We start from the raw sequence: 12079 nt of genomic DNA on the forward strand, positions 1-12079 counted from the left end.
ATAATATATTATGTTTTATATATTTATTCTGTAAAAATATTTTTCCTTTCAGTAAACAACTACAGACCATTGTAAAAAATATATTAAAATATATCTATTAAGAAGGATTTACTCTCAACTGTATTATCATTTTAATAAAGTCTGTTCTTTGGAATCTTACCTCAGAAGTGCACATTTATTTCCAGAGGAAATAGAATCTGGAATTGTTACAGACTTGCAGACAGGCAGTAGGATTATGTCTTGTCTCAGAAATTTGGGAGCTATCACTTTGAATATTAAAATGCAGGCAGAATTATATTACAATGTTGTTGAAGGATTAAACAACGCTTTTAACACTTTTATATGCACACAGTCGTATACATAATGGGCTATTTGCAATAGTAAGTAAAACCACCAACTTTTCCATAATGAGTGTCTTTTCACTTATTTAATGGCTTAGTTTGTGCATCCCCAGCAATGTACAAACCAAGTTTTATCTTCTGGATTTATTGCTGTATTCCACGTGAGTGTGTTTGCAGTCAGTGAAGTTTTTGTCTTTGTTGAGAGTGTGAGCCTTTCATCTGGAGCAAGCATGCCTAGTTCTGCTGGGGGGAATAGAGATGCAGCTTTATCACGAGGTTCCCTAGCACTGTTGTGTGTCCAGGAGAGCATTCATGGAGCAAAACAAATATTTTTGTCTTACCTGGAGTAAGTATTGCCAATTGGCTTAAATGGATCAAATAGATCAAGGCAAAATTTTAATTTCTTTAAAAGGAAAAATAACTGTGCTGTGAACAAGTATCATAACTTTTGTCTTAGGAAATGTCTTCAGTTTTAAATTTCAGGTACTGAAGCACTTGGCTGAGTATTTGATTGGCTTAATTTGTGGCATTCAAAAGAATTTTTACACAGCATGTGCCATGAAATTTAGACTGTTGGCACTGTGGCTGCTTGTATGAGATTTGAGTTGTTATTCAGTGCATGTGCATGCATGTTATTTATTTATTAGTGCATTCAAATTGTAGGAGTAGTGCAGACTGCAATATAGAGGCATGTTCTGTACAGTGTAGAACTTGCAATCTGAGCATCACATTTTGTATGTCAACATCACTGTGTGTTTTCAGTAAGTTAACTCCTCTCAGAAATTCAGCTGTATGTTGAAGTTGTTTCGTTTTACTTCATTATTCGTAAATGAAGTGGTCAAGTAATGAACTAAATTGATTTTTGAGTATAAGGTAGGATTTTTTTCAGTCTGGAAAGACAGATATGAAAACCTGTTTAAGCCATATATTCGGAAAAGTTTTTTTGAAGTTTGTTTTGATCCTAAATAACAGGGATTCCTTCTTTGACTCTTGATTTATTATTGTTATTATTTATAATTATAGTTTTTATTATTAAATTCATGTGGGTTTCTGTGATTTGATTAAGTTAGCTAGCATGTCTGTTGCTAAACTGAAATAAAATATCAGAAGTAGATGGAATTATCATATGCTATTATAGATAAATACTTGTTATCTAGAAAGGCAATTTGGGCACATTCTTCAAACTGATAGGTTTTCAAACAGAAAAGAAGTCTATTTTCAACTTGTTCTGCCGCCTTTGGTGGGTTGAGGTGTTAAAAGATGAGTTGATTGAATAGTAAAACTTTGCATTAAACATTGAGTATAGGAAAAGAGGGACTTTTAGTTTATGTTCCAATCCATGAAGTGTGTATCATAGTGACTGTTTAAATTTGCTAGTCTTAAAATAAATTAAAGTCTTGTTTCTAGATTTGGGACTGAACCTTCATATACTTATAAAATCTGAGTTATCTTGAAGATTAACAAAGTAATATAAAAGTATTAATAAAACTTGTGATCACGAATAACTGATTTACTAAATTTTTAGCTGGATGCTCAGAGACAGTTTGTCACAGCTCTTAGGGAAATTGGGTGTATCGGCTTTTACCCAATCTTAATCCATGATTTTTGGATACAACTCTATGCAATTCTAAGTCTGCAACAGGAGAAAAACCTCCGTGATGTAAGAGATAGAGGAATGTTTTGGATGTTCAGGTTTGCCTGAACTAGAAATGCTGTTGGTGTTTATTGCTTTTGTAGGGCCATTTCTGTTACTAACACTGAATAATGCTTTGTTTCAGGTTGAGTGCTATGACTACGATGGTGATGGTTCCCATGATCTCATAGGAAGTTTTCAAACTACAATGTCAAAACTGAAGGAAGCGTCTCGGTCCTCACCTGTAAGTCTCACATACTCTAAGCTTCCTGTGTGTTTTTGATAAGCCATTGTACTCAATTTGGAGCAAAACTTAAATCACTTGACTTGCCAATATTGAAATTGTGTTAGGCTACACCTTGACAATGCTGCTGTAGTTGAGGCTGACTCACAATTTACATAATGCATCCACTTTCCGAGGATTAACATCCTGGTTACAGTTTTTAATATTACATATCTAAATGCCCAACCATCAGCACAAATAAATTTCACTAATGATAAAAAATACAGAATGAAAACAATTTAGACTGTCAAAAGACAGATTACAGTACAAATTTCACTGCAGTTAAAAGGCTTTTAGTATATTTTTCAGATTTTATTTAACCCTTTATTTCAAATAGAGCACTTATCAGCTATCACAGAACGTTAAGGATTGGAAGGGACCTCAAAAGATCATCTAGTCCAATCCCCCTGCCGGAGCAGGAACACCTAGATGAGGTTACCCAGGAAGGCGTCCAGGCGGGTTTTGAATGTCTCCAGAGAAGGAGACTCCACAACCTCTCTGGGCAGCCTGTTCCAGTGAAATATAGCTATAATGTGTACTTCACAGCTATAATATAGCTATAATGTGTACTTCCAGCTATAATGTGTACTTCACTGAACATGATGAAAATTAGCGCTTATGCCATTGCACAAAAATGGAACTGAATGTGTTATGTTGGGTGGCTCTTTTTTAAAGTGAAATTATCCCTCCTGTTCTTATGAACTGTAACAATTTGCAAATCTTCTAATAGACAAGCTTTACATTTAGAAGAAGAAAGGTGGCATAGCAACCTTACCATACAAGTTTTGTTTTATGGGGATGCATGTTGTCAAAGTATTTTACCATCTTTTAGTTCTGTAGAACCTGCAGAACTGCTCCTGCATTAATAAAGGGGTATCTTGAGTGCCTGCTTGTACTTTTCTGACATCTTGAGTGTTGCCTTTGTATTAAATTCTTCAGAGCTATTGAATATGAAGAGTCAACCTTGACTGTTGTGGGTTTTGATTGCTCCTTTGTGCCTTGCCATGTTTTTCTTTTGGATATCTCTTTCCGAATTAATTTTGAATTATGCATGATTTTAAGTTTAATGTCTCTTAAGGTTTATATTGTTTGAGGAATTTTATACTCATACAGAATGCATGTAATTCATATGCTGCCTAGTTGGAGCTCTTAAGTGTTTTTCTCATTTTTTTCTAAATTTGCAGGGGCCAGATGATATCAGTTTTCCTTTCAATACCGACAGTGATCCTTCTTATTATTGTAATTAAATTGTGCAAAAAAATAAATCGGGGAGCAGGAAGATTTAATAAAATAATTTTTTCTGCTTTTTAATGAAGGTTTTATGAATCTCTTAACAAGATGTTTTTCTTTTTTCTTTTTTAAAAAGAAGTTGCATTTTTTGTTATAGAGCAATAACATAAATTAAACAAACCTAGCAGATTTGTGCATTCACATTTTCAAGCACATGTTTTTTGTAAGAACTGTGATAGTGAGTTCCCATGCAGCATGAAACATGTTATGTAAAGGCTCCTTGAGAATGCAAATATTTATTTTCGTTGCTCCCCTAGTAGCATAATAAGTGTGGTCTCTTTTGAACTTAAAGAAAAGATATTTTAAATTACAATCTGTCTGTGCTAGTTCTGGAAATGCTTTTGTTTGTCTGGAAAAGTTTTTTTTCATGAGAACGGTGGCTATACCGGATCTAAGTAACTTACTTCTGTGTCAGTAAGATGAGATGAGGATAAGAGACAACACAAATAACGTGCTCCAGGTTTCTTCTGCTTTTAAAAGGAGCTAACCTCTAATCCTGTGTGATCTGGTTAGTTTGATGTCTGTAAAATATTTCTAGTGCACGTGAGAATTTGACTTTATATACTCCAAATGTGACCTTCGGTTACTCCCGTGGTTCTGACATCAGGTGCACCTGTGGGAGATTTGACACGACCTCTTTCAGGTTTGCTTGAGGCGAGTATGGGTGTGACTCTATCCCCAGTTGCTGAAAATGCTGACACTGTGACTGGAGTGAATGGGTGGCTTTTTGTTCTCTGAAGAACTGCAGATTTTTTTTAATTTACTTTCCTCTTCCATTAAGCTGTATATTCCCTCCAAGCATGCTGTTAGTGAGCTCTGGTTGGAGGATTATATAACGTAGTTGAAAGATTATAAATGCTATGTATCTTGTGGCTGTTATTAGCAAGTACCTCACCAATTGACATAGTATGGAAACAAGTCACTGAAAGACAGTTTCCATCAAATAGAAGTGATACTGGTGGTGAAATGTCCAAAAAAGAGAAGGTAAAGAAGAGGTCTGTAGACTTCTCAGGTGCTGGCCTTGTTAGTGCATTTTTTTTGCTTAAGATTATTGCAAGATCATTTTTAGAAACTTAATTAACTTAAACCAAAGCAACAGAACTTGTTTCAGGCACTGGGCCACAAGGCATGTCTGGAATACTTCCTCAGACTGTTTATGCACCAGACACACTGTGTTGCGCCATCATGACTGCACAGCTGCTTAACCTGGTTGGCCATTGATTGCACTTGGAAGTTAGGGTATTGGATTAGTTGATAAAGCCTCAACAACTAATTTTGGAAAGCTTAAACATACACCTCTTAAGTTGCATTTTACTGCCCCAGCTGCTGGAAACAGTGATGCTTTGCCTGAATCACCATGCCTTTACCAAAAAGAAAGTTGTTAGCAGAATCCTCAGAGGGTAGATGGTACAGAATTTCTTCATCAAGTTGAAATACAGTTGTCTAAGCAAACATATTTGTAAGCGTTTGGGTAATTTGTGTCTTGATAATTTGGTGGGTTTTTGCTGATTTTGTGCAGGCTGTGTTTCATTTTGCTTGATAGTGAAATAAAATGCATTTTTAATCCAAGCCCAAAGTATCAGCCCTCGAATGAAGAATTTTTAAATATGTTGCATAAATTATATTTGTAATGCTTTTGTTTTGTTTGTTTGCATTCATGCAGGTTGAATTTGAGTGCATCAATGAAAAGAAAAGACAGAAGAAAAAAAACTATAAAAACTCTGGCATTGTGAGCTTTAAGCACTGTGAGGTCAGTAATACATTCTAGTATGAGTCTGTGTTTGTAAGTGTTCAGGTATAACAACTCTCATCTAGTATGCCTTCACCCTCAAACTGTAAAAACCCTTAAAATATCTGAAAGTTCCAGACACAATAAATATGTAAGGGCTCTGATTCATATATAGAGACAGATGGACAAGCTAGATCATGTGTCTGTCCTCCCCTGTCCCCTCACTTTCTCTTGAAGATGCCATCTATATGGCAAAAGCTGCTTACCAATTTGTAAGGTCCGTTCCTGAACCACTGCATTTCTCAGCTCACCATTTTATGGTGAATTAAAATCTGGTAAGTCAGTCATAATATGTTGTTTTATAAATGGTAGTGCTTTTGGAGCTGCTTTGTTGTCTGCCTGTAATTTCCAATGCACTGAGTGTGTGATAGTACATGCTGTAAATATTCCCACTGCAATATCTATAGAGTAAAAGTAGTGCTTTGCATGGGTAAAGATAGCAAATCTGGAACCTCAGAAGTTGCTGCAATAATACTGGTTTTCTCTCATTTAAAGAAAATAATTTCTATCTTTTAACATTTATTTTTAGATCATAGTAGAATGCACATTCCTTGATTACATCATGGGTGGGTGTCAGCTGAATTTCACAGTAAGTTAAACCATTTATATAAAGTAGCTTTTGAGTTTTGGAATAAACTGCAGTATATAATTGATTGCCTGTGCTTTTCATTTGATTATTGTATTTTTTTGTTGTTGTTCTGTAGTATGGAGGGGCGAAGCCATTTTGCCAGAGTACATTGAGTCTGTTTAGAGAAAATATATTTTTTATACTTATGGCACAAAGTTTTGAATTTTTTTAGGAACTAGCTGAGCTGTGCGTGGAGACTGAGGAGAAAGTGACAGTTCTCTGATTTACTTCAAGTTTCCTTTTCACAAGGGCCCCTTCTTTCGCTCCCCCCCCCGCCCCCCCCCTTCTTCTGACCAAAAATTTCACTGTTGCTCTTGATGGTGGTTTTCAAGACCTTTTACTTAATGAAAGTAACATACAGAAGCCACCATATGGGTTAGGACCCTTAAGTTAGGTAATTTGTGAACCAAGTACAGCACAAATAACAGTAAGATATCTTCAACCGGGTAATATGCCTCATTGCCAAAGCAAAGAAGAGCCATTGAAGTCAGAGAAAGAACCACCTCTAGGTTTCTGTGGTGTCTGACTACTCATACTTCTGAGGGGAAAGATGTGTATGGCAAGATACAGGATGAAATTAATTTGACAGCTACTGAAGAGCTTCTGTGAATGGGAACTGAAAGTAAACACAGAGAAAACCTGTCATATGGAGAGATGCAGAGCTTTTGCTGGGTTTGCAGTGGCATTGTTTTAAGGGTGTTTAATGTTTCAAGAAGCCTGCATGTAAGTACTGTGCCTGTTAGATTTGTAGATGTCCTGGTAACTACAGTTTACGGCTCTTTCATGATTTTCATTTGCACTTTGCCAGAGATAAGAAATAGAGTTTTACCTCTTAACAGCAATTTGATTATAAATACTGCATTTGACAGGTGGGGATAGATTTTACAGGCTCCAATGGAGACCCTCGCTCTCCAGACTCTCTGCATTACCTCAGTCCTAATGGAGTTAATGAATACCTAACAGCCATTTGGTCTGTAGGAATGGTCATTCAGGATTATGATACGTAAGTTTTATATTTTTATTTAAATCATTTTTAGATATAGATAGATTTTTGTGGTAGTTTCTCAAACCAATGTTGAAGATGCAGTCATATATACAAGAAAGAAATTTCTGAGCTGAAATATAGAGATAAAAAGACTTCATAATCACTGCACAATCACATAATCACAAGCAGAAGCTTGTGCTTACAGCAGACAAGCAAGGCTTTTCATCTGTGATGTAAAGAGAAGCATTAATTTAAATAAATGCTTGCATTCTTGCCAATTTGGTGTTAAAGACTGGTTTTGGTCCTAGAAACAATTACAGGATGGAACTTCCTTTTAATTTTGCCTCTTAATGCTTAACAGCATTTTTAATGATCAAAAGCAGCACCGATTAGCTAAACTTACTGAGCTATGACAGTGTTTAAAGGAAGGCACTCACTTAATTTTCTTTAAAATTGCTTTTTTAGAGACAAGATGTTTCCAGCCTTTGGATTTGGTGCACAAATTCCACCTTCTTTTCAGGTAATGGGATATGTAAATGCACTACATAAGTCAGCAAACAGAACTTCAGGAGGAGATTGTATATGCAGTCCTGACTGTATCTTTTGTGTATTAACAGGTGTCACATGAGTTCCCATTAAATTTTAACCCAGCAAACCCATTCTGTAATGGTAAGTCTGGGAAAGTAACATCAGACCTAGGGAATAAAATGTCTGAGGTGAAGAGATAAAAACCACTTGAAAGGTGAACTGTGAAGCATGTTGTTCTAATTGAATAATGAGTTTTCTCATGTTGCATGAAAACATTTTATAGCCATTTTCTTAGTTATTAGAAATAGCGTTTGGTCTCTGTAATGAGTTGTGAAAGAAGTGTTTGAAAAAACTAGGGCACAGGACAGGTGAGCTGGGAACTGTTCTCTCGTGTTGTTGGGCCACTTCATTCTGCTTCACTGCTGGTGTGGAGCTGTCTGGTTTGAGTATGAGGCTGCTAGTGCCTGTTCGGCATGGACTCTGATCACAGGCTGCCAGGCAAAGAGAACCGTTATAATTCAGTTACGCGCACAGTATTTGGCCTTTCTGTTCATGTAAAGCCAAGCATGTTAAGCGTGTGCATTAAGTGTTGGTCAGGCTGAAGACCTCCATGGCTCATGAATAATTTTTTTTCATCATGGTTAGTTTTAAATCTTTGCATCGTTACTTTAAATAACCGATATACAGTGTTTTAGGAAGATTGAGTGCTTCAAAATATCCTGGTTGTAATATGAAAAAAAACTATAAAATTTGTTTGTTTTCTGTAGGAATCCAAGGCATTGTTGATGCATATCGGGCTTGTCTTCCTCAAGTGAAGTTACATGGGCCAACAAATTTTTCTCCGATTATAAATCATGTGGCAAGATTTGCTGCTGCAGCTACACAACAGCAAACAGCATCTGTAAGTTCTTCATGGTAGTATGTGTATTTTTCTTTTTTCTTTGACAGCTGGCCACTTACCTTGTGAATTAGTGTTTGGTATCCCTAAAATGAGATAAAAGCTAACTGATTTTTGCAGATTCTACAAAATAATTCTCTCCTAAATTAACTAAATATTTTCAGAATTGAAATAGCAACTTAAAAATACATGGCACCTTCTATTCAAAGCTCTTGCAATGCTATACAGGACTTAAAGTCTAATTTAAGCCTTTACATATAGAAGAGTGATTTAACCTCAGCTGAGAAAAAATCAACTAGACCTTGTTTCACATCAGATAGCTGAGAGAGATAAGGTAATCAAGAAATGGATGCTATAGCTCCCAAAACCAGTGTACCAACATAGATAATTAACTGTCCTTACTACAAAGCTTTAGATGCTGTATGTGCTGTGCCCACCTTCCTTTTAAAATTGCATGTGTGAGTTGTTGACCATGTTACAAAATTGGAAGTCTGAAGAGCAAGTCTTCAGTATTGAATCATGTGGATAATAATCCATGCAAGTTTGGTAAATCTGAAGCCATATATATCCTAAAGCATTGATGATAGCAAATGTAATGTAAAATCAAAAAATGAAGTTAGCTATTTTTGCATATAAAAGTACCTGTAGAAACCAATTTGGAAAAGAGCTATGGATTTTCGTATGCCAAGAGGTTTATAAGTTTTCTCCCTTGTAGTCTTTCAGCAGTAACTGTCATCAATATATATGTATTAGGAAAACAGCAGAAACCTCTTGTACTGGTTTGTGGGGTTTTTTTCTGAGAGTGCAATATGCCTAGCAAGAGATTAATTTTTTCTGCCTGAAAAAATGTATTGAAGAAATTTAGCTGCCTTGCCACTTAATGCATGTTGTAGATATTTTTGCTGGGGCTTTGGTTTTGGGTTGTGGTGGTTTTTTTGGTTTCTGTTTTGCCAGTTTTGTATGGTTTTTGTTTTTTTATAAGTATAAGAGAAAAATCCAATGTGATGTGCTGTCAATTGCTGGTCATAGCCTCTGATCATGGTTGCTGTGTAGACATTCTTGCTGGAATGGAGTGGTGGGCAGCAATGACACAGTGGTAATTGAACACAGGAGATAAGGGAAAATCCAGTTGTTTTGGAGGCAGATAAGGGAAGGTGGGAACCAAAGTACTGAAGAAGACAACTTATAAGAATACTTGGGAGTACCTTTGAAACTTTAATTTGTGCTGCCCAATTGCTGTCCAGCTGTTGTGCTGCTTGTTCTTGATACTTCAATCTGGAACAAAGGCTAAGGTGCCAATTTTTAGAAATCTTGGTAGTATAATGAAAGCAGCTCAAGTGGTACTACAGTAAACTATTAGAGTACTGCAAGTTGGTCTCAGACGTCTTGGTAGTTAACTTCATAAAGCAGCTAGAAAAAATGATTAAAGAAATTTGAAAATGAGGATTTTGGAGAGGCAACAAGATGTTGTCCTTATAAATTTCTTTGGACTGTACTGATGGAGCCTGACCACAACTTAGGTGTTTAACTGTAAAATTCAGTGAGTGCATTGAACATGCTCAAAATGACAATGGTATGTAGTCTGTATGTGTATTTTTCTAAGTGTACATGCCTACATATTTACGGTTTCTTTGTCATAACACAGTGTTTATTGATTTGACAGCAATACTTTATACTTCTTATCATAACGGATGGTGTGATAACAGACCTTGACCAAACTAGAACTGCCATAGTTAATGCTTCGAAATTGCCCATGTCCATTATCATTGTTGGTGTTGGAGGAGCAGACTTCGATGCTATGGAATTTCTTGATGGTGACAATGGAGTTCTTAGGTCCTCGTCAGGAGAACCGGCTGTCAGAGACATTGTCCAGTTTGTGCCGTTCAGGAAGTTCCAAAATGTAAGTAATCTTCATGGTATTCTTAATAAATATTGTAGAGTTATGCTGGGTTTGCTGGGATATCCTATGTATAGTCCTAAGCTTTTGCAGTGTCTCTAACCGTGCTCTGAAATCTGACATAAGTGCTTATCAAATACTGAAAAAAAGAAGAGTTCTGCATCAGTAGGATTTCCTTTAGGTGAGCTGATTCATTTTTAAAAAGACCTCATTTCTGGTTTGAGCGCTGCGTTTCTGACGAGGTGCTGCAGGGGAGTAACCTTTGTGAATCTCCCTCAGACTTGATTAAACAAATGGATATGTTCTTCATTTGGGAGAAGGAACTTACTGTAGTTTTGCTTTTATGGAAAAATGTTTTTTATTGTGGATACCCCTCTGTAAATGTGGTTTAGTCTCACATTTTAGTGCAGTGGAGGGAGGTCAAAATCAGTAGAAATCATGTGTGGACACATTAGTGATGATAGGTTTTTTTATTAAAGCAAATATACCAAAAAAATAGGTGGTGAGAGAATGAAGTATTGATTTTTTTTTTTGCTGTAGAACCCAATAAAATATTCACAGTCCAATATAGTCTGACATTTAAATGTCATATTGCTGAAAATGTTGATCTGAAAAGAAAAAGAAAGAAACCACACACAAAAAAACCACAAACCAAAACCAAGCAAAACCCTCAATATTTCATCAGGATGGTGAAGATAAGATTAGTATTATTTCCATCCTAATATGATCCAGTTTTGTTTTGTTTCTTACTATTAACCCTGTTAATAATTCTCCTTATACCTTCTTATTTTGACATTTTATTTTTACTTTTGATACAAGTTGTTTAATCTCAGAGCAACTCAAGCAAACTGAAAGGAGAAGAACAAAATCAATATAGAATATGTTTACTGAATAGTGCCCTTGGATGTAGATTAACTAGGGTCAATATTCGCTATAAAATGAGTATATTCAAATGCTTTCAGTTTCTAGAGAAAGGAGCACTTTTTCCCATGGGTACTTAGTCTTACAGTAAAAACAGTATCTCTAGAAGAGCGGCTCTGTAGCAGTGCAGTTACTGTAGATGAGACTTAGTGCAAAACATTGCAGATGGTTAAGCCCTTGAAGGGTCATCTAATGCAGATAGTGGGGCTGCATTTATATGGCTGAAGTTTGATGTCTGCCCTCTGTGTGTATTTATTATGACAAATGATATCTTCGACAAGGCGGCCCTTTGTGCACCCACTTTCCGTTTCTTCAGTGGAGCAAGGCACCCTCTGGGTCCTGGTAATGGGAGTGAGAAAGTAAAGATGTCAGGGTAGCTTCCATCTGTCCCACAAGGGCACTGTGTAAATTCCTCTGTAAAATGATGGCTTTAAATTGGCCTGGTAGAGAAAGTGCTTATTACCTGTCCTAGGATCTCCATTAACAGTTGGTGGAAACTGAAACTTGGTGTTCTTTTTTCGTAAGTCTCCAAGGGAAGCTCTGGCACAGTGTGTCCTGGCGGAAGTCCCTCAGCAGGTGGTGAACTACTTCAGTACCTACAGACTGCAGCCTCCCAAGAACCCTGCTGCAAAGTGAATGGACTGAGCAGGGGAGCCTGGACTTTGTGCTTGCTTTACTCGCTGCATCTGCAGACTGGTTCTCGAGACACTTCTGTATACCTGTATACGCACACCTCTGTATGGTAACATCTGTTAGCTTTTGCCTGCAAATCATTTTGCCAAGTGTGCCTTTTAAGGGCCAAAATTGTAATTGTGTTAATATTTGGTGTTGATCTGAGAGAGACAGACTTTACATTGGTGCATTTTATTTTAAAATGTAAGAGCGG

At 36.5% G+C, this 12079-nt stretch overlaps 1 protein-coding gene across 1 annotated transcript; it reads left to right on the plus strand.

The window, feature by feature from the left end:
- Positions 1 to 1866: 1866 nt before the first annotated feature.
- On the plus strand, positions 1867 to 11898 carry LOC104546905 (copine-3-like; the record flags this gene model as incomplete). The annotated part of the gene is made up of 10 exons (XM_010192413.1): positions 1867 to 2001; positions 2120 to 2218; positions 5211 to 5297; positions 5866 to 5925; positions 6834 to 6967; positions 7415 to 7469; positions 7567 to 7618; positions 8245 to 8378; positions 10039 to 10275; positions 11719 to 11898. Coding segments are annotated over 10 exons (1104 nt in total), but the record flags the coding sequence as incomplete, so codon positions are not given.
- Between the last annotated feature and the right edge of the window lie 181 nt (positions 11899 to 12079).

Source organism: Mesitornis unicolor, unplaced genomic scaffold (assembly GCF_000695765.1).
Source record: "Mesitornis unicolor isolate BGI_N332 unplaced genomic scaffold, ASM69576v1 scaffold19379, whole genome shotgun sequence".
NCBI classification, from domain to species: domain Eukaryota; kingdom Metazoa; phylum Chordata; class Aves; order Mesitornithiformes; family Mesitornithidae; genus Mesitornis; species Mesitornis unicolor.